Genomic DNA, 23,762 nt, shown 5'->3' on the forward strand with positions numbered 1-23,762 from the left:
TTTCGAGAGGCTCATCATGAGGCACATCAAGACCCTGCTGCCCCCCTCACTGGACCCCCCTGCAGTTCACGTACCGTCCCAACCATTCAACAGACTACGCCATTGCCATCACCCTCCACCTGGCCCTAACCCGCCTGGACAAAAAAGACACATACGTTCAAATCCTGTTCATAGACTTCAGTTCAGCATTCAACACAATCATCCCTCAGAAACTGATTGGAAAGCTGAGCCTACTGGGCCTGAACACCTCCTTCTGCAACTGGATCCTAGACTTCCTGACTGGGAGACCTCAGTCAGTCCGGATCGGGAGCAGCATCTCCAACACCATCACACTGAGCACGGGGGCTCCCCAGGGCTGTGTGTTCAGTCCACTGCAGTTCACTCTGCTGACCCATGACTGTGCTGCAACACACAGCTCGAACCACATCATCAAGTTCGCCGATGACACGACTGTGGTGGGTCTCATCAGCAAGAACGACGAGTCAGCTTACAGAGAGGAGATGCAGTGGCTAACGGACTGGTGCAGAGCCAACAACCTGTCTCTGAATGTGAACAAAACAAAAGAGATGGTTGTTGACTTCAGGAGGGCACGGAGCGACCACTCTCCGCTGAACATCAACGGCTCCTCGGTAGAGATCGTTAAGAGCACCAAATTTCTTGGTGTTCACCTGGTGGAGAATCTTGCCTGGTCCCTAAACACCAGCTCCATAGCAAAGAAAGCCCAGCAGCGTCTTTACTTTCTGTGAAGGCTGAGGAAAGTCCATCTCCCACCCACCCACCCATCCTCATCACATTCTACAGGGGTTGTATTGAGAGCATTCTGAGCAGCTGCATCACTGCCTGGTTTGGAAATTGCACCATCTCGGATCGCAAGACCCTGCAGCGGATAGTGAGGTCAGCTGAGAAAATCATTGGGGTCTCTCTTCCCGCCAGTACGGACATTTACACTACACGCTGCATCCGCAAAGCAGACAGCATTATGAAGGACCCCAAGCACCCCTCATACAATCTCTACTCCCTCCTGCCATCTGGGAAAAGGCTCTGAAGCATCAGACTCCTCAATACCCAGAGCCTGGACTGACACCAACTTACTGCCCTCTACTGTGCCTTTTGTCTTGTGTTACAAATCAGCAACAATGAATATATAATTGAGACAGGTTTTTTTAAACAAATAAAACATTTATTAAACACTGTAAAAAACCCAAAAGTAAACAAACGACTAATGTAACCGGAAGTCTGCTGCTGTGCGGCAGCTTGAACAATTCTTAAAGCGATAATGTGAAAACAGTTCCTAGAAATAGTAATGCGAAAGCCCAAAGTTTTACCCAGTTGCTTGGGAGAGGCTTTCTTTCCTGTACTTAAATCCTTTCCACGTTGTTACTGCTGATCCCAGCCGGAGTATGTTATTCCCCGGAGGATTTACGTTCAAAGGAAATAAAATGGCTTAAAGGCACTGACCTTTCCTTGGTGAAACTTGGTATCCAACCCACTATTCTTCTGGCAGAACAGGGGTTATCATGGATATTCATTACTAATTCCTCGTCCGAAGATTAAACAAAGGTCGAATCTGTTTCACCGTCGGCATTAACTTTCCCAATGCTTCGAGATTTCCGAACTCCTCTAAAATCTTCACTCTCCGCTGAACAAACTGGCAGAATTATAGCGAAGCTGCCAGCAATAACCTTTAAGACTTAAAACAGAAAGTAAAACTCCACTTTTAAACAAAACTGCGTCATAATATTGGAATACGCAGCAACATGGAGTCAGTGGCGAATTCAGCCACGAACTGCCCCACGTCACAGGGCGGGGTTCTCCTTTTATACCCTGTTGGAAAAAACTATCACATGACCTCTCACTGGCGGGAAAATGACGTCACTCCCCCATCACAAGACCATTACCTCATGCTCAGCATAGCATCAATTACATTGCGGTTACGTGACAGGTACAAGATACCCACGGGTACGTAACACTTGTTTATTATTGATTGTAATGCCTGCACTGTTTTGTACACTTTATGCAGTCCTGGGTAGGTCTGTAGTCTACTGTAGTTTTTTTTTCTCTGTTGCTTTCACATTGTTCAGTGTAGTTTTAGTACTGTTTCATGTAGCACCATGGTCCTGAAAAATGTTGTCTCGGTTTTACTGTGTACTGTACCAGCAGTTATGGTCGAAATGACGATAAAAAGTGACTTGACTTGACTTGAGATGGAATACAAAAGCAAGCTAGCCAGTAATATTAAAGAGGACACCAAAAGTTTCTTCCGATACATAAAGTGTAAAAGAAGCAAGAGGGAATATAGGACCATTGGAAAACAATGTTGGAGAGATAGTAATGGGGGATGACGAAATTGCGGAGGAACTGAATAAGTATTTTGCATCAGTCTTCATTATGGAAGACATTAGCAGTATAGTAGAAATTCCAGGTTCAGGGGGCATGAATTGTGTGAAGTTACCATAACTAGAGAGAAGGTTCTTGGGAAACTGGAAGGTGTGAAGGTGATTAAGTCACCTGGACCAAGATGGTATTTACCCTAGATGGTATACACTCTGAAAGAGGTGGCTGAAGAGACTGTGGAGGCGTCAGCACTGATCTTTCAAGAATTATTAGATTCTGGAATTGTTCTGGAAGACTGGAAAATTCAAATGTCACTCCACACTTCAAGAAGGGAGAGAGGCACAGAAGACAAGAAACTGTAGGCCATTTAGTTTGCCCTCAGTGGTTGGGAAGATGTTGGAGTCAAATATTAAGGATGAGTTCTCAGGGTACTTTGAGGTACATGACAAAATAGACCGTAGTAAGCATGGTTACCTCAAGGGAAAATCTGACCTAGCAAACCTGTTGGAATTCTTTGAAGAAATATCAAGCAGGATAGACAATGGAGAATCAGTTGATGTTGTGTGGATTTTCAGAAGGCCAATGACAAAGTTCCACACACGAGGCTGCTTAACAAGCCCATTGTATTACAGGAAAGCTTCTAGCACGAATACAGCAGTGGTTGAATAGCAGGAGGCAAAGAGTGGGAATAAAGGGAGCCTTTCCTGATTGGCTGCCAGTGACTAGTGGTGTTCCCCAGTGTTCTGTGTTGGGACCGACTTTTTTACATTATATGGCAATGGTTTGGATGATGGAATTGATGGCTTTATTGCAGAGTTTGTAGATGATATGAAGATAGGTGGAGGGGTAGGTAGTTTTGAGGAAGTAGAGAGGCTACAGAAGGACTTAGACAGATTAGGAGAATGGGTAAAGAAGTGGCAAGTGGAAAACAGTTTTGGGAAGTGCATGATCTTGCACTTTTGTAGAAGAAATGAAAGGGTTGGCTATTTTCTAAATGGAGAGAAAATACAAAGAAAAAGATGCAAAAGGACTTGGGAGTCCACGTGCAGGATTTCCTACAGGTTAATTTGTAGGTTGAGACCGTGTTCAGGAAGGCAAATGCGATGTTAGCATTCATTTCAAGAGGACTAGATTATAAAAGCAAGGATGTAATGTTGAGACTTTATAGAACACTGGTGAGGCCTCACTTGGAGTACTGTGAGCAGTTTTGGGCCCCTTATCTTAGAAAGGATGTGCTGAAATTGGAGAGAGCTCAAAGGAGGCTCATGAAAATTATCCCAGGATTGAGTGTCTTGTCATATGAAGAGTGTTTGATGGCTCTGGGCCTGTATTCACTGGAATTCAGAAGAATGAGGGGTGACCTCATTGAAATCTATCGAAGGGTGAAAGGCCTTGATAGTGAGGATTTAGGAGAGGATGTTTCCTATGGTGGGACAGTCTAAGACCAGAAGACACAGCCTCAGAATTGAGGGGTATCCTTTTAGAATGGAGGTGAGGAGGGAGTTCTTTAGCTAGAGTCTGGTAAATCTGTGGAATTCTTTGCCACAGGCAGCTGTGGAGGCCAAGTCTTTATGTATATTTAAGGCAGAAGTTGATAGATTATTGATTGTTCAGGGCATGAAGGGATATGGGTTGAAGGCAGGAGATTGGGGCTGAGAGGAAAATTAGATCAGCCATGATGAAATGATGGAGCAGACAAGGTGGGCCAGATGGCCTAATTCTGCTCCTATATCTTATGGTTTCATGGTCTTAAAAAGCTGCTTGCAAATATAGGTGCAAAAACCAAAGCCCAGCTGGATGAATGGAAGGCCAAAAAAGAAAGGAGTTAATGTAGATATGAAAACAGAGGATTCAACAGATGATGTTGTGGATGAGGAAGCCAAGAGGAGAGATTAGATCATAAAGTGAGCAATAGAAGGATTAATAAGAGAATACCCCTGTAAACCAAATGGACCTTCGCAAGATCAAGATGCACATCCCAGAAAGAAGGTGAGAAAAAGAAAGACAAGAAGTTGAAAAGAAGAGAAGAGACAGAGAGAAAGAATGTGAGCAAGGAAGAGAAAGTCTTGAAAGGGAGAAGGAATGTGAGCAAGAAAGAGGGCAGGATAGAGAGAGAAAGAAACTGAAACCAGGGGAGAAGCAAGGATCGAAGTAGATCCAGAGAGAAAAGTTGAGAGAGGGAGAAGAAAGGTGTCCAGAGCTGTCAGAACCATTTCCTGCAGACCCAGAGTCAACTCTGACAACCACCATGGAGGAGACCCAGAACCCGAGATTCCTTTCACAGGTATAAGTCTCACCGGCCAGAGTGACCCACCCGTCAGGGAAAATGTTATCCCACCAGAAAAAGAAATACTCCACAGCGTTTAAATATTCAGGGTTGAATGGGACAATTTAAAAATTTACTATGCTGTGGATGTCTATATAGTAGTTGTATTATCTATAATATAATATTCTGTGTATATAGTTGAGTTGCATTCTATATTGAGTTGGAGTTCATAGCTAAGCAGGGAGGAGTCTTATGTATTTAATATTTCAGTACTGTAAATTTATTGTTTTATTAAGCATTCATATTCATTTAAATAATTAATTATGGGTTACATGTAAAAATACATGAATTGCAGATGTCAAAATGGTACCACATGATATGTGCATGCCTTGCTTTAAGTAAAGAACAAACTAAAACTCACACCCCTCAGCTCTCTTGTCTTCCTTTGAATTACCGGTAGTTTAATGTTTTGGAAGTTACAAAACATAGCCATTGTAAATTGTCCTTTGATAGGTTAAGGTTAAATCGGGATTGCAGGGGTTGCTAGGAGGTGCGTCTCGGAGGGCCAGAAGGGCCTGTTCCACATTGTATCTCAAAATGAATAAAAACTAATGCATTAACCAATTCATTAGCATGTCTTTGGGATGGGAATGGGGTGTTGAGGAACTGGAGCAGCCAAGGGAAATACACACGGTCACAGGGAAAGCATGCAAACTCAGCACAGGTCAGGATTGAACCGGCTCACTGGAGATGTGAGGCAGCAGTTCTCCTTGCTTTGCCACTGTGCTAACTCCATTGCAAGTGCGAGAGTCAATTTTACCGAGTAATGCTTTTGTTCCCGAAATCTCTCACAAGAAAAATCAGATTCATTTTGTGCAATATATCTTTCATTCATGTTTACAGGAAGCTGTTTCACAATTAGCTTATATGAGTTTCCTAAGGAATTTAAGTTCCTCACAGGAAGTCTTGCTTTCATGAAATCATCTCTTTCATGCCAGGAAGACTGAAATTGTATCTCATATATCAACATTATACAGACTTGTACATGTGGGTAACAGCATTCTACCTGATTCCCTCACAGCTTGGTCTGGCAAGACCACAATGAAATGCAGATAGTTGGGAACGCAGCCCAGGCAAGACTGGAGAACATAAAACACCACAGCACAATACAGACCCTTCGGCTGGCGATGTTGCACAGACGTTTTAGGCCACTCGAAAGTGAATCTAACAGTTAGATTCTAACCCATCCCTCCTGTATAGCCCTCCATTTTTTGATCATCTTAAAAGCCAGTAATGTATCTGGCTCTACCACCACCCCTGGCAGGGCTTTCTGTCCACTCAGCACTCCCTGTGTAAAGAACTTAACCCTGACATCACTGCTATACTTTCCTCCAATCACCTTAAAATTACACCCCCTCATCTTAGACATTTCTGCGCTGAGAAAAGGTCTCTGGTTGTCCACTCGATCTATGCCTCCTATCATCTTATACAACTCTATCAAGTCACCTCTCATCCTCTTTCAATCCAAAGAGAAAAACCCTAGCTCATTGAAGCTATGCTCATCAAATAATCCAGCCTCCCCTCCATTGACCCCTGCTGCTTCAAGCAAACGTAATCAAAGACCCTTGCCACCCTGGTCATTATCTCTTCTTTCCCTTCCCCTTGGGCAGAAGATACTGAAGCACATACCACCAGGCTCAAGGACAGCTTCTATCTCACTGTTATCAGACTCTTGAACAACAAGGTGGACTCTTGGCCTCACAGTCTATAATCTTACACTTCATCATTTCCCTGCACTGCACTTTTTCAATGACTTTTACACCTTATTCAGAATTGAGTTAACTTGCTCTAGCTCAATGCACTGTGTAATGATTTGATCTGTATGAACAGTATGCAAGACAAGCTTTTAAATGTATCTTGGTTCACTCATTATGTGCCACATCGTATGATGTGGGTGATTATGGACTTTCTATGACCATCATTGTTCTTGGCAAACTTTACTACAGAAGTGGTTTGCCATTGCCTTCTTCTGGGCAGTGTCTTTATAACATGAGTGCCCCCAGTTATTATCATTATCCTTCAGAGATTGTCTGTCTGGCATCAGTGGTCGCATAACCAGGGCTTGTGATATAGAAACATAGAAAATAGGTGCAGGAGTAGGCCATTCGGCCCTTTGAGCCTGCACCACCATTCAGTATGATCATGGCTGATCATCCAACTCAGAACCCTGTACCTGCTTTCTCTCTATACCCCCTGATCCCTTTAGCCACAAGGGCCATATCTAACTTCCTCTTAAATATAGCCAATGAACCGGCCTCAACTGTTTCCTGTGGCAGAGAATTCCACAGATCCCCCGCTCTCTGTGTGAAGAAGTTTTTCCTCATCTCGGCTTCCCCTTTATCCTTAAACTGTGACCCCTCTTTCTGGACTTCCCCAACATCGGAAGCAATCTTCCTACATCTAGCCTGTCCAATCCCTTTAGAATTTTATACGTTTCAATAAGATCCCCCCTCAATCTTCTAAATTCCAGTGAGTATAAGCCTAGTCGATCCAGTCTTTCTTCATATCAAAGTCCTGCCATCCCAGGAATCAATCTGGTGAACCTTCTCTGTACTCCCTCTATGGCAAGAATGTCTTTCCTCAGATTAGGGGACCAAAACTGCACACAATATTCTAGGTGCGGTCTCACCAGCTGCTCGTACAACCATCCACCACCTGCTCCCGTGGCTTCACATGACCCTGCTCCGGAGTGGAGGGGTTACTCCTTGCCCAAGGGTGACCTACTCAAGAACTTGTACGTCTCAAATAGATTACCCAACATTCTTCTAAACCCCATGAAAAGCAGAGTAAATTGTTTACATGGTAATAAATAAATACAACAATAAGTACAGCAATGAACACAGGATGGTGCAAACCTTGTAGAGAAAACTGAAGTAGTGTAAAATAAAATGTTAAAGTAACAATAATGAAATAACTGAGGTAGAATTAAGAGTCCAAGAATGTGGTACAACAAGACCTGACAGAGGATAGTAAAAAGCACCAAGAGGACCACAGGGGTCTTCCTCCCCACTATCTGTGACGTTTACTGGGAGCATTGCACATAAAGGGCCCATAGCATTGTTGAGGATCATTTCCACCCAGCCCACAGTCTGTTTGACCCACTACCACTACAAAGCAGGTATAGGAGCATCAGGACTAGGACTGCCAGACTGGTTAACAGCTTCTTCCCTCAGACCGTTGGACTAATGAATACCCTGCCATTGCCAAAGACTAATCACTAGGACAGTGGGCCTTTTACTGTTTACCTGTGCTACGCACTACATACATTTTGAATTATATTTTATTAACTTGTTAGTGGTAATATTTTGTTTTATGTGCTGTCTGTGATATATGCTTTGTGGGTGCACCATGGTCCGGAGGAACATTGTCTCGTTTGGTTGTACAGTCAGATGACAACAAGCTTGAACTTGAACTTAGCACCATCAGGAAGAGATGTGAGAGAGTTGATTGGTTCAGTCCAACAGAAAGAGTTTAGTTTTATTAGTCACGTGTACATTGAAACATTGAAGTATACAGTGAACCATAGACCAGTGAGTTTTACTTCAGCAGTGGGCAAGTTGTTGGAGAAGATCTGGAGAGGCAGGATTTATGAGCATTTGGAGAGATGTAATCTGATTAGGGAGAGTCAGCATGGCTTTGTCAAAGGCAGATCATGCCTTACAAGCCTGATTGAATTCTTTGAGAATGTAAAACACACTGATGAAGGTAGAGCATTGGATGTAGTGTATATTGATTTCAGAAGGCATTTGATAAGGTTTCCCCATGCAAAGCAGAAAGTAAGGAGGTAAGGGATCCCAGGAGACCTTGCTTTGTGGATCCAGAATTGGTTTGCCCACAGAAGGCAAAGGGAGGTTGTGGAGATCTCTCATACCTTTTTGAGAGATCACCTTTTGAAGATGTCTTCGATGATTGGGGGGCTAGTGCTCGTGATGAAGCTGGCTGAGTTTGTAACTTTCTGCTGCTTTTGATTTTAGAAAAACAGCAAGAAACAGGCCCTTCTGATCCACAGAGCTGCACTGCTCAGCAACCCACCTATTTCACTCGAGCCTAATCACAGGGCAAATGTACAATGACCAATTAACCTACTAAATGGTACATCTTTGGAATGTGTGAGGAAACTGGAGCAGCTGGAGGAAACTCACAGTTATTGGGCAGAATGTACAAATTCCTTACAGATGGCACTGGAGTTGAATTCTCAACTCTGACAACCCAAACTGTAATAGTGTGGCCTTCTTCTTTCAGTTAGTCCTGCCAAAGGGTCTCAGTCCAAAACGTCAACTGTACTTCTTCCTATAGATGCTGCCTGAATTTCCAGCATCTGCAGATTTTCTCGTGTTATAGTGTGGCATGAACCGTTTTAGTACTGTGGTGCCCCAAACCTCTGCATCTTTTTCAATCATAGGCAGTAGCCATCCACCCCCATACCAGATGGTGATGCAACTAGCTTAAATGGTCTCCAGGGTACATCCGTAGAAATCTGATTGTCCTTGGTGACGGACCAGTTCTCCTCAAACTCCTGATAAAATATAGTCACTGATGTGTCTTCTTTGCAATTGCATCAATATGTTGAACCGAGGATAGATTTTCAGAGGTGTTGACACCCAAGGAACTTGAAGCTGCTTACCCTTTCTACCTCACCATTCAATGAAGCCTGGCATGCGTTCCTTTGACTTCTCCTTCCTGAAGTCCTACTGACCAAACCAAATAACCAGGAGGAAACCCAGGTGGTCGTAGGGAGGACACACAAACTCCTCACAGACAATGGTAGAAATTGACCCCTGATTTTACAAGTGGCACGCTGTAAAGTGTTGTACTAACTGCTACGTTACTGTGCTGGTGCCATGGGTGGAAGAGGCTGTTCTTAAAGCTGGTTGTCCGAGCTTTCAGGATTCTGCGCCTTCTTCCAGAAAGTAGAAGAGAGAACAGGGAATGGCCAGGGTGGCAGGTTGGAGAATCCAATAATGGAGGGCTTGGTTTCTGCAAAAGGTGCTGAAAATTCAAGGCTAATCAAAAATAAAATACAAGTGATTCTGCAAAAACTGGAAATCTGGAGCAGCACACAAACAAACTGCTTGAGGAACTCTGCAGGTCAGGCAACATTGACTGATCATTTCCCTCCATAGAGACTGCCTGCCCTGCTGAGTTCTTCCAGGTTTATGCTTGTGCTGTTAACATAAAAGACCTATGGTTTTCATGCTTGGAGTTATCTAATCCGGACACCTGTGGATGACCAGTTGTTGAGTCTGACAGACTTTTGATTGCTAATGGAACCAAAGGATATGGGGCAGTCAATAGTCTGCTGGAGGAAGTCCATGGGTCGAGCGGGATCTGTGGGGAGAAAGGAATTGCCAGCATTTCGAGTCAAGAATAGAGAGGAAAATGGCCAATATAAAGGGGGAGAGGAAAAGGTGAGAGAGGGACTAGTAGGTGACTAGGGACTGAGAAGGCAGAAAGGATGATGGAGTCGGGTAGGGGAAGGGGCAGGGTGGAGTTGGGAGACACGGGCTGATGCATGATAGACGGAGTGAGGTGCAGGTGGGTGAGGTGGAAGTGGAGGAAAGAGGCTGGAGAGTCATATAAAAGCACACAAATATTAACAGCACAAAATCCTGGAGGAGCTCAGCAGCATCTATGGAGAAGAATAAACAGTCAACGTTTCAGACTGAGACCATTAATCAGGATTGTAAACAATGGGGGAAGAAGCCAGAATAAGAACATGGGGAAAGGGCCCATTTCTGTGCTGTAGTGCTCCATGACTCCTGATGAATGGTCTCGGTCTGAGACGCCCGTGCATTCTTCCAGCATTTTGTGTGTGTTGCTCAAGATTTCCAGCATCTGCAGAATCAATTGTGTTTACAAATGCTAGTAGTGCTGGAATCTGGTAGATACAGAAGGCGATCATATGAAACATTACCCAGAACCAAAGGGAATCATAAACACAAGAGATTCTGCAGATGCTGGAAATCCAGAGCATCACACAAAAAGCTGGAGGAACTCAGCCAGTCAGGCAGCAGCTATGGAGGGGAATAAAGAGTTAACATTTTGTGCTGAGACTCTGCCAGAATAAGAAGCTGGGGAGAGGGAAAGGAGTACAAGCTGGAAGGTGATAGGTGAAGCCAGGCGAGGGAGAACGAATCGTTTACACAAGAGATTCAGCAGACGCTGGAAATCCAAAGCAACACACACAAAATGATGGAGTAACTCAGCAGGTCAGGCAGCATCTATGGAAAAGAGTAAACAGTTGACCTTTTGGGCTGAGGCCCTTCATCAGGACTGGATGAGTTATCGTGCATTCAGAGGTGCTCTTCTGCTAGTCCTGAGGGGGAAGGTGGATTGGTTGGGGGGGGGAGGTATGAATTCAGAAGCTGGGAGGTGATTGGTGGGAAAGGTAAAAGGGCTGGAGAAGAAGGAATCTGACAGAAGAGGGAGAAAGGGAAGGAAGAGAGGACCCGGGGGAGGAGAACGAAGATGAGCCTGAAATCAAATGAACAGGCGTGATGTTGACTGGTGAAACAATCTCTTGTGTTCATCTTGGCTTGATTGTCGTGAGAGATGGGGAGAAAAATCAGGAAAAGCACCGAAGCAAGAGAAAGCGTAACTAATATTATAATTCCCAACCATTAGTTATGCATTTCATTTCACAGTCAATAATAAAGGAACACACAACACATATAAATTAAAGATATTCAGCCAATTTCATGGCTGTATTCAATTTCACCTGATCAGGAAGTGCATTTTGTGGTGACTATCAGGCCGAACTGGAACGTAAAATCCGTAACAGTACACTTTAGATTAAAAATAAGATTTTCTGTATTCATACACTTAATTAGTCAAGTCAAGTAACATTTACTGTCATTTAACTATATACACGTATATAACCATATAATGTAGATAGAAATGAGATGTTTCTCTGAACCAGGGCGTACAGTAGTACACATAACACACATAATACATGAAACTTATGAAGTTAAGGAAGAATCTACATATGAATCACACATAAATGAGGAACTAAAGTGCATTAATATTAAATATTGTAAGGTATGGAACAGATTAACCAGTGACACTTCAAATACAATGCAACAGAAGTTCAAAGGAGTAATGGCCTGGGGGAAGAAACTGGCTCTCATCCTGGCCATTCTTACTTTGAAGCATTGGAGTCTCCCACCTGATGGTAGAAAATCAAAGAGGATGCTGGATGGATGGGTGGTATCCTTTACAATACTAAGGGTCCTGTGTATGCAGCGCTCCCGATAAATGTTCCCCATGGATGGTGGAGAGACCCCTATGATCCTCTCAGCTGTTCTCACAGTCTTTTGTAGGGACTTCCGGTCTGATGCTCCAATGCTGCCATACCAGATGGAGATGCAGCTTGTCAGGATGCTCTCAGTGGTGCTCCAGTAAAACACATTTAAGATGGGAGGGGGGTGGTGAAAGCCTTGCTTGCCTCAATCTTTTTAGGAAGTGGAGGCGCTGCTGTGCCTTCTTGTTCTGGGAGGTGATGTTAAGGGATCAGGCGAGATCAGCCATGGTGTGAACTCCCAGCAATTGGTGCACTTAACTCTACAGAGGAGCCATGTATTCGCAGAGGGGGATGGTTCGTCTGCACCTTCCTGAAGTCCACGATGATTTCCTTTGTCTTCTCCATGTTCAGGCTTAGGTTGTTCTTCTGATAGCCATCCAGCAGCCACTCCACCTTCTCTCTGTACTCCATTCTAATCATTGTTCTTGATAAGGCCACCCACTGTTGTGCGTTCAGCAAACTTGATGACACGTTTTGAGCTGGATGAATCCCATCCGCCATCCCGCATCCTCTTTGACTTTCTACCATCAGGCAGGAGACTACAAAGCATTAAAAGACAAGAACGGTCTGGATGAGGAAGTTTTTTCCTCTAGGTCAACTTCCTACTGCAAAGTACTCAAAGTGTTACTAGTTAATCTGTTCTGTACCTGACAATATTTAATATTAACGAACTTTAGGTTTGTTATTTAAGTGTGATTTCATCTATGGATTTTATCCTTAACTTCATAAGTTTCATGTTTTATGTGTACTACTGTACTTTACACCCCGGTTTGAAGGAATGTTGTCTCATTTCTATATACATTATATGGTTATATACGTCGTGCATTGGCAGTGTGAACAGCCACCTCCTGTAACTAATAAAGTGACCACTGAGTGTGGGTTCATTGTCTTCTGCTGCTGTAGCCCATCGACTTCAAGGTTCAGTATGTTGTGCATTCAGAGATGCTCTTCTGCACACCACCTCACTATTTTCTTTCTTTTATTGCTCTCGTTTTGCACTGCTTATTTAATATATAAGTTTATACAGCTTTGATGGCTGAGATGGGAGAGACTGTACATACAACTGTTACCCAGGTGTCGCAGCTTTATGGGAGGGTGGCAAAGAGAAAGCCACGGTTAAAAAAAACTCACATGAAATTTCGGCTAGAGTTTGCCAGAAGGCATGTGGAAGACTCTGAAGTCAGCTGGAAGAAGGTCCTAAGGTCTGATGAAACCCAAGTTGAGCTTTTTGGCCATCTGACTAAACGCCAGGTTTGGTGTAAGCCAAATACCGCACATCAGCAAAGACACACCATCTCTATCGTGAAGCGTTGGTGGTGACTACATCAGGCTGTGGGGATGCTTCACTGCAGCAGGCCTTGGAAGGTTTGTGAAGGTAGAAGGTGAAATGAATGCAGCAAAATACAGGGAAATCCGAGAGGAAAATCTGATGCAGTCAGCAAGAGAACTGTGACTTGGGAGATTTGTTTTCCAGCAAGACAATGACCCCAAGCACAAAGCCAAAGCTACACAGGAATGGCCTAAAATCAACAAAGTTAATGTCCTGGAGTGGCCAAATCAGAGACTGGACCTCAATGTAATTGAGAATTTGTGGCTGGACTTGAAAAGGGCTGTTCACTCATGATTCCCGTTCAATCTGACAGAGCTTGAGCAGTTTTGTAATGGGCTTTTGTAATGGCCTAAGTTTTGTAAAGAATAATGGGGAAAAATTAGTGTCCAGATGTGCAAAGCTGATAGAGACCTATCCACACAGACAAGGCTGTAATTGGTGCCAAAGGTGTATCTACTAAATACTGACTTGAAGGGGATGAGTAATTATGCAATCAAATATTTGTGTTTAATAATTGTAATAAACTTAGACCAATTTAGAGAAATTTGTTTTTACTTTGATTTGAAAGAATCTTTTCTGTGGATCAGTGTCAAAAAAGCCGAATTAAATCCACTGTGAATCAATTTTGAAAACAATAAAACATGAAAACTTATAGGGGGTGGGGGTGAATACTTTTTATTGTGTGTGTGTGTGTGTGTGTGTGTGTATATGTGACAAATAAAACTAATCTTTATCTTAAGAGTCCATAACCAACTTCAGGATGCATAATCTGGATTTAAGTGCTCATATTTCAATGAAGGGAAGCATAGGCTGATGTAAAATGGTTGTTAAGAATGAATTCATTCATTTGACCAAGGGATCCATGACCCAGTTAGCTGTCTTATGTATTTATATTTATTGTGTATTTTTTATCATTGTGTTAGACCATAAGTCATCTTATTATGATTTTTCATGCTGCATCAAATCCACAGTAACAATTATTTCATTCTCCTTTACACAGTATACTGGAAATGACATTAACCAATCTTGAATCTTGATCCTGAATCTTTATTTCCTTCAGAGCGCAATTCATCAATGTCTCCCTGATGAATAAATTTGCACGGTGTTCATGCATTGAGAACCTGATTCCTGAATGCTGCCAGGACTTGAGGGACTGAGTTATAGGGAGAGACTGCACAGGCTACAAATTTATTTCTTGAAGCGTAGGAGACTGAGAGATCTTGTAGAGGTGTATAAAATCATAAGGGGCATAGATGGTGTGAATGCACTTGGTCTTTTCCCAGGGTTGGGGAATCAACTAGAAAGCACACACTTAAGATGGGACAGGAAAGATTTATTAGGAACTTGAGAAACAACATTTTTTTAACAACGGCTGGCATGTATGTGGACAGGTTCAGGTTCACGGAGTGAAAGGTTTTAGAACAGGTGTTCCAACCTTTCTTTATCCATGGACCAACACCATTAAGCCAGGGTTCATGGACCCCAGGTTGGGAAACCCTGCTTTAGAAGGTTCTGGGTCAAATGATACCATATCGGATCAGCTTGGATGGGCCATATAGGGCAGCATGGATCAGTTGGGCCGAAGGGCCAGTTTCCATGCTGTATAACTCTATGAATATTTTCTAAATTCAAATGTTAATTTGTACAGTATTTCTGCCTGTATTTTTAAGTGAAATATAAGGCACCTCTTCTCAAAACAAAACCACTGGTTTCAATGCAAACAGGTGACTCAAGACTTATTATCTCAGAAATGTAAGTCTAACAAAGAGTATCGTCAACACGATTTAGAATGTTGTTTTAAAGACATTGTCATATTTAATTATTAATGATCTGTATCAAATAACTGTCTTCATAGGCAGAGATACAAAAAGATACAACAAATTGAGAGAAAATGAGTAAAACAACTGTTGTCTGAAAGCATCTCAAAACGTTATAACAGATAAAATCCATTGGTATTTATGACACAGGGCATTGCCACAAGTTAACATAATTGCAATAGTTACTAATAAATTCCAAAATTTATAAACCTTAGAATATTAACATCTTAAACAGTTAATCGTAAACAGATAGAATAGATGGAGATTTTGCAATCCAGGAATATCTGTGCTCCTCAGACTGAGTGAGGGTCTTTGGGGTGATGAGCCTCAAATTCTGAGCAACCTTCTCCAGCTGCGCTCCACCTACTGTACTGCGCCATTGTACCCGAACATCACTAAGAGTTAGGTTTACATCTCAAATACTAGTGAAAATAAATGTTCTGTCCGTTATAATGATCTATTCATAACAGAAAATAGGTGTTTTTATAATATAGCAGCACTGGACAAGTACACAGCAATAGGTGCATATGTACTGGGAGTTGCCCTGAGTACTTATTTGCAAGTGCAACCTGTCTACATTCAAGATTCAGTGAAAAATTTCACATACAGTGCATATTTTCTCTGCATCACTTGAGTGATATATTTTGAGGTATTTTTCACTCAACCTACTGACTCCATAGGGAAAAAGAAACAGAACTTCTGGTGAAACATTAACTGCTTCTCTTGCCACAGATGCTGCCTGACCCAGAGTATTTCCAGGACTTCCAGTTTTTATTTCAGTTTTCCAGCATCTGCAGTTTATTAAAACTTTTATTTAAGTCAATGAGTTGGGGTTTTTACAGCAATGAAGTCACAAAGGGAAATATGGTAATATATTCATAAAAATATGGATATCACCCAATGGTCCAATCTCTTCTCCTATCAGGTAGCATGGAAGCCTAGTGGCCCTGGCACTGCACTTTACAGGACAGGCGACCCAGGTTCAATTTCTGCCACTGACTGTAAGGAGTTCATACGTTCTCATCCAGCTGCTCCGCTTTCCTCCCACAATCCAAAGACGTAGTGGTTGGTAGGTTAATTCGTCACTGTAGGTTGTCCCGTGATTAGGCTAGGAGTAAATCGAGAGATTGCTGGGCGGCATGGCTCGAAGGGCTGGAAGGGCCTATTCTGCACTGTATCTCAATAAATAATTAAGTAAATATATCTGTTTCCTTTTTCTCCAGCCCTTTACCTTTTCCACCTATCACCTCCCAGCTTCCTACTTCAGCCCATCTCCCCCTCCCCCCACCTCCTTAATCTGGCTTCTTCCCCCTTCCTTTCCCGTCCCGGTGAAGGGTCTCGGCCCGGAACACCAATTCTTTATTCATTTTCACTATCAGCTGAATCCCTCCAGCATTTTGTTACTGTGAATAACATAAGCAAAGCTTTATTCTCCCCATGAGTAATCCACTCAACAACCGCTCTGCAGAGTGCCCTGGCCCCGTCAAACTGCACTAAGCACATCACAAACAACAAAGCGCAGGTGCCGGAAACTTGAAATAGAAACAGTAAATGCTGTAGACATTCAGTGATTCAGGGCTTCTGATGAAAGATTATCGACCTGAATTGTTTCTCTGCAGGGTTGCTGCCTCACCTGCTGACTTCTCCAGCACTTGCTGTTTCCATAGCATGTCACCAAGGCAGCAGGAGGTCCGGAAGGGTACACACAAGAGAGAAAAAACAACGACACAACTGTTCGTAACCATTTGATCTTGCAACGTTGATAAAACAAAGTGCCTCTGACTTGCACCATCACTTACTCTGATAACCATGAGATGACTGATCGATCTCTATACTACTTTAGAAAATCTCTGCCCTCAGATGAGCATTGATTATCATAAGCTGTTATTTTTATTGGGCTGAGCTGCACAGCCAAACAATCCACCTATTTAGCAGGACAATTTACAATGACCAATTAACCTACTAATCATAGGTCTTAGACTGTGGGAGGAAACCCACAAGGTTCACGGGGAGAAGGTACAAACACCTTACAGATGGTGCCAGAACTGAACTCCAAATTCCAACGCGTTGAGCTGTAATAATGTCACGCTAACCACAATGCTACCGTGGTGCCCTCGTTATTCCTCACTATTAACAAGTAATCGTCTCACAGAACATTTTAACTTCCAATAAAATTACCCAATAAAACAAAAATACTGGAGTAACACATCAGGTCAGGCAGCATCTGTGGAAAGGAATAAAAAGGTGACATTTCAGGTGAGGACCTTCATCAGGATGACTCTTTCAATCAGATTTAAAGGTATGAGCGAACTATCACATATCAACAGAACACACTCACCGTTAGTGCTTTACAATGCAGAATTAGACACAGCTGAAAATGGAAGGGCCAGAGCAGTAAAAGGCACTATTTTCAATTCACGAACAGAAGTATTGCAAAACAAATTCTACTAAGGCCAATGAACTTTACTGTGGGTAGTTGATCTACTCTGGCCAATGCACTGAAGTGGAACCCTGCACTCTCTAACGACATCCCAGTCCTGATTATTTGCAGGTCCAAAGTGGGCGATGACTCTTCAGCTTAATGGCTATCAAGGAATACCAAATACAGGATGTTCCAGGATAACCAATAGAGATCCTTGTACCTTATGATCTAAATGCAACAAAGTAGGTGATTGGATGATTTATTGCCAGTGGAAACACCAGGAGAAGCTGCAAGGACCTCCTCCTTGTGAGAGGAAGGACTTTGCCTCGAGGACGTATGAAGTCTTATGATGAAAGTTGCAAGTCCGTGGAAGCCACGGGGCTGATCAACCTTCTATCATCCAGGGCCATCGCCACTGGAACATGGAACACCTGGGGACATATTGAAAGAGTGGTCCAAGACAGGACACTGGCGAGCTGCTGTTGGTGGCCTAGGCCCCTGTAGGGGTGAAGGACATGTGACTAACTAATGGAAAGGTGCATGGATGGGAAGGGTATGAAGACCATAAGGCTTAGGAGCAGAATTAGGCCACTCAGACCATCGAGTCTGCTCCACCATTCTGTCACGACTGATTTATTAGCCCTCTCAACCCCATTCTCCTGCCATCCGAGACCCTTACTAATCAAGAAATTGAGGTCCAGGTGCAAGACAATGGGACTAGGCAGATAATAGATGGGCTGAATGACATACCTCTGTGCTATAAAACTCCATAACTTTATCTAGGAAAAATGGAAGTTCAGGGGCTGTGTAGGAGGAAAGGGTTAAATTGATCATGGAGTAGGTTTCTAGAGGTTAGCACAACATCGTGGGCTGAAGGGCTCATGCTGTGCTATGTAACTCTTTTAATCTAGAACCACAGCTCCAGAGTTATCGATAGGGAGATAGGGACAAAGGGTCTCGGCCCAAAACGTCGACAGCGCTTCTCCCTATCGATGCTGCCTGGCCTGCTGTGTTCTACCAGCGTTTTGTGTGTGTTGTTGTTTGAATTTCCAGCATCTGCAGATTTCCTCGTGTTTGCTCCAGAGTTATGATAGCTTCCTCACCAAAATGAATTGGCTGCTTCTGTTTTATAGGAACCAGGGTGGGATAAAGGCTTGGATCCCACTGGCGGTGCAGAGATCACCTTCAGTTCACTGCCGGGGGTCTGAATACAGCTTTTACTTTCAAATGGGTTTTGTAAATGTAAGGTGGCAGTATTCAATGGAACAGAATACACAGATGGTCTTTTGCGATCAAAAGAGAGAAAAGGAAGAACCCAATTCTGTGCCTGGAAACTGCCTTAAAGACTCTAATCATATGCAGGCAAACCAAACAATTCCGGCTGAAAATCTTCTAGTGACTTGATCATCAAGGTGGCTGCCTTTGTTAGCTCCGGGTCTAGTCGTGGGTCAGGAACTTGGATCACCTGCATTCCTGCGGCCAACGCTGCTTTCACTCCGTTCACAGAATCTTCAAACACAAGGCACTGGTACAAAGAGAACAAAGCACTCAATTGAAACAAGCAATGTACAAATTGTCTCAAATCCCTTTTATTTTCTAGCCTACCCATCCCCTGAACCATCCACTAAGCAAACACTCGAAGTCAAAAATCAAAGTAAAAGTAAATTCATTATCAAAGTACATACACTAAGTGACAACTTTATTAGGTACACCTGGTCATTAATACAAATATCTCATCCAGCACCCAGGGCATGCCCTTTTCTCACTGTTACCATCAGGTAGGTGGTACAGAAGCCTGAAGGCACACACTCAGTAATTCACGAACAGCTTCTTCCCCTCCACCGTCCGACTCCTAAATGGACATTGAACCTGTGAACACCACCTCACTTTATACATATATATATAATTTCTGTTTCTGCATGATTTTTAATCTATTCAATACACGTATACTGTAATTGATTTATTTATTGATTTATTTCTTCTATATTATGTATTGCATTGAACTGCTGCTGCTAATTTGACAAATTTCACATGCTGGTGATAATAAACCTGATTCTGATTCTAAGTGACTTTGACTGTTGGTGCCAGATGGGGTGGTTTGGAGTTTCTCAGACTCTGCTGGTCTCCTGGGATTTTTGTGCGCAATAGTATCTAGAGTTTACAGAGGATGGTGCGAAAAACAAAAATAATATCCCGTGAGTGGCAGTTCCGTGGGTGGAACCACCTTATTAATGAGAAAGGTCAGAGAGAATGGCCAGACTGGTTCAAGCTGACAGGAAGGTGACATAATAACTACGTGTAACATTGGTGGTGTGCAGAAGAGTGGCTTGAGATGAATCTCAAGGTTGCATAATGAATACACACTTTGAAAATAAATGTACTTTGAAGTTTGAGCACTGAATGCACAACATGTCGAACCTTGAAGTGAATGGACTACAGCAGTAAAAGCAAAATACACTCAGTGGCCACTTTATTAGGTATAGGAGGTAACAAATACAGTAATTATTAAGTGCACATACAGTATAAGTCTGTGCCAACCATGATGCCAAACTAAACCTACACTTTCTACCTGCATATGATACACACCCCTCTATTCCCTCTACATTAATATGTTTATCCAAAAGCCTATTGAATATGACTGTTATTACAGCTTCCACAACCACCGCTGTCAGTGCTTTTCAGGCTCATATCACTTTGTGTAAAAAAAACATTCTGCATAACTCCTTAAAACCTTTCTCATCCCACCTTAAAGCTAAGCTCTGTGGTATTCATTATTTCAAGTCAATGTAAATTCATTAACAAAGTATGTACAGTACATGTCACCATATACTACCTAGAGATGAATTTTCTCAAAGGCATTTACAGGAAGATAAAGAAATAGAACCATAGAACCACAGAACACAACAGCACAGTACAGGCCCTTCAGCCCTCCGTGTTGTGCTGACCCATATAAACCTTAAAAAGAAGTACTAAACCCACACTACCCCATAACCCTCCATTTTTCTTTCATCCATGTGCCTGTCCAAGAGGTTTTTAAATACCCCTAATGTTTTAACCTCCACCACCATCCCTGGCAAGTCATTCCAGGCACTCACAACACTTTCTGTAAAAAACTCACTCCTGATGTCTCCCCTAAACTTCCTTCCCTTAATTGTGTACATACGCCCTCTGGTGTTTGCTATTGGTGCCCTGGGAAACAGGTACTGACTATCCACCCTATCTATGCCTCTCATAATCTTGTAGACCTCTATCAAGTCCCCTCTCATTCTTCTACGCTCCAAAGAGAAAAGTCCCAGCTTTGCTAACCTTGCTTCATATGACTTGTTCTCCAAACCAGGCAACATCCTGGTAAATCTCCTCTGCATCCTCTCCATAGCTTCCACATCCTTCCCATAATGAGGTGACCAGAATTGAAAACAGTACTCTAAGTGTGGTCTCAGCAGAGATTTGTAGAGTTGCAACATGACCTCTCTACTCTTGAACTCAATCCTCCTGTTAATGAAGCCTAGCATCCCATAGGCCTTCTGAACTACCCTATCAACCTGTGCAGTGACCTTGAGGGATGTATGGATTTGAACCCCAAGGTCCCTTTGTTCATCCACACTCTTAAGTAACTGACCATTAATCCTGTACTCAGTCTTCTGGTTTGTCTTTCCAAAATGCATCACCTCACACTTGTCTGGATTGAACTCCATCTGCCACTTTTCTGCCCAACTCTGCAGCCTGTCTATATGCTCTTGTAACCTTCGACAACCTACAGCTCCATCCACAACTCCTCCAATCTTCATGCCATCTGCAAACTCACTCACCCATCCTTCCGCCTCTACATCCAGGTCATTTATAAAAATCACAAATAGCAGGGGTCCCAGGACAGATCCCTGGGGCACTCCACTAGTCACTGATCTCCAGGCAGAATACTTTCCTTCCACAACTACCTTCTGCTTTCTTCCTTTAAGGCAATTTTTTATCCAAACAGCCAAGGTTCCACTTATCCCATGCCTCATGACTTTCTGGATGAGCCTCTCATGAGGGACCTTGTCAAATTCTTTGCTAAAGCCCATGTAGACCACATCTACTGCCCTACCCTCATCAATTTCTTTTGTTACCTCTTCAAAAAACTCAATCAGGCTAGTGAGGCACGATCTTCCCTTCACAAAGCCATGTTGACTAACCATGAGTAGACTGTACTTCTCCAAATGCTCGTAGATCCTATCCCTGAGAATCCTTTCCAGTAGTTTGCATACCACCGATGTAAGACTCACCGGTCTATAGTTCCCAGGTTTCTCCTCATTACCTTTTTTAAACAAGGGAACTACATTTGCCATTCTCCAGTCCTCTGGCACTTCCCCTGCAGCCAAAGAGGATCCAAAGTTCATAGCTAATGCTCCTGCAATCTCTTCTCTCAATTCCCACAACAGCCTGGGGTGTATCATATCCGGCCCTAGGGAATTATCAACCTTAATGTTTTTAAGAAGATTCAGCACTTCTTCTTCCTTAATTTTCACATTGTCCAGCACACAGGTCCGCTCTACTTCGACCTCACCCTGATCAAGATCCTTTTCACTTGTGAATACTGAAACAAAGTATTAATTTAGGACCTCCCCAACCTCCTCCGCTTCCAGGCACATGTTGCCCTCTTTATCCTTTAGCGGTCCCACCTTCGTTCTCGTCATCCTCCTATTCTTCACATACACATAGAACGCCTTGGGGTTCTCCTTAATCCTACATGCCAAGGCCTTCTCATGCTCCCTTCGAGCTCTCCTAAGTCCTTTCTTTAGCTCCTTCCTGGCTACCCTATATTTCTCATAAGCCCCTCCTACTTCCTGCTTCTTATATCTAACATACGCTTCCTTTTTCCTCTTGACGAGTTGTCTGATATGTTTCGTCAGCCACGGTTCCCTTTTCCTATCATTTTTTCCTTGTCTCAGTGGGACCAATCTATCCTGAACCCAGCTCAAGTGGTCCCTAAACTTCTCCCACATCACTTCTGTGCTTTCCCCTTTGAACATCTTGTTTCCAATTTACTCTCGCTAGTTCCTGCCTCATCCCGTCAAAGTTAGCCCTTCTCCAGTTAAGCACTTTACCATTTCGTCTGATTTTATCCCTTTCCATAGTTATGCTGAAACTAAGGGAGTTGTGGTCACTCTCACCAAAATGGTCCCCCACCAAGAGGTCTGTCACCTGACCAGGTTCATTATCCAGTATAGCCTCTCCTCTTGTCGGCCGGTCCACATACTGTGTCAGGAATCCTTCTTGAACACACCTGACAAATTCAGCCCCATCTATCCCCCTTGCACTCAGGAGGTGCCAGTCAATATGAGGGAAGTTGAAATCACCCATAAGTACTACCCTGTATTTCCTGCACCATTCTAAAATCTGCCTGCTTATCTGCTCCTCGGTGTCCCGAGGGCTATTTGGGGGCCTATAGACTACTCCCAGCACAGTGATTGATCCCTTCCTATTTCTGATTGACTCCGTGGACACTCCTTCTGCAGCGTCCTCCCTTTCTATAGCCGTGATACTATCCCTGACCAGCAATGCCACTCCCCCCCTTTTCTACCTCCCATCCTATTCCTTTTAAAACACCTGAACCCCGGGACCTGCATCATCCAATCCTGCCCTTCCTCCAACCAAGTTTCAGTAACGGCCACAACATCATAGTTCGTAGAGAATTTATGTAAAACTATATACACAAAGACTGACAAACAACCAAAGTGCAAAAGAAGACAAAATATGCAAATACAAGTAAATAATATTGAGAACATAAATTTGTAAATTTGAAATTTAAGTGACTACTAGACAGGTATATGGAGGAATTTAAGGTGGAGGGTTATATGGGAGGCAGGGTTTAAGGGTCGGCACAACATTGTGGGCCGAATGGCCTGTACTGTGCTGTATTGTTCTAAAGTAAGTCTACAGGTCGTCACCATCTTTGATTTGGCCAAGATCAGTGGTGTCATCAACAAATGTAAATATGACATTGAAGCTGTACGTGGCGACTCAGTCACGGGTATTAAGTAAGTAGAGCAGGGGGCTAAGCACACAGTCATATGGTGCACCTGTGCTGATGGAGATCATGGAGGAGATGTTGTCGCCAATCTGAACTGACCTGGATCTGCAAATGAGGAAATCGAGGATCCAGTTGCACAAGGAGATATTGGGGCCAAGGTCTTGGAGGTTAGTGATTAGTTTTGAGACATGCTTCCAGACAGTAATTCCTCTGGGGTTTTTGT

The 23,762-nt window shown here is 43.1% G+C and overlaps 1 protein-coding gene across 2 annotated transcripts in view; it reads right to left on the reverse strand.

The window, feature by feature from the left end:
• Nucleotides 1-23,762, reverse strand: part of pudp (pseudouridine 5'-phosphatase) — a 152,369-nt gene that overhangs the window by 44,120 nt on the left and 84,487 nt on the right. The window contains exon 4 of one of the 2 annotated variants that reach the window (XM_073044239.1): nucleotides 15,081-19,054. The exons of the other annotated variant lie outside the window; for it this stretch is intronic. Within the exon in view, the coding sequence (XP_072900340.1) occupies nucleotides 18,878-19,054 (177 nt within the window). The 3' untranslated portion in view covers nucleotides 15,081-18,877. Of the gene's footprint in view, nucleotides 1-15,080; nucleotides 19,055-23,762 lie in introns of those variants that run through there. 2 annotated transcript variants of the gene reach the window in all.

The sequence above is a fragment of the Hemitrygon akajei genome, chromosome 4 (genome assembly GCF_048418815.1).
Source record: "Hemitrygon akajei chromosome 4, sHemAka1.3, whole genome shotgun sequence".
Taxonomy (NCBI): domain Eukaryota; kingdom Metazoa; phylum Chordata; class Chondrichthyes; order Myliobatiformes; family Dasyatidae; genus Hemitrygon; species Hemitrygon akajei.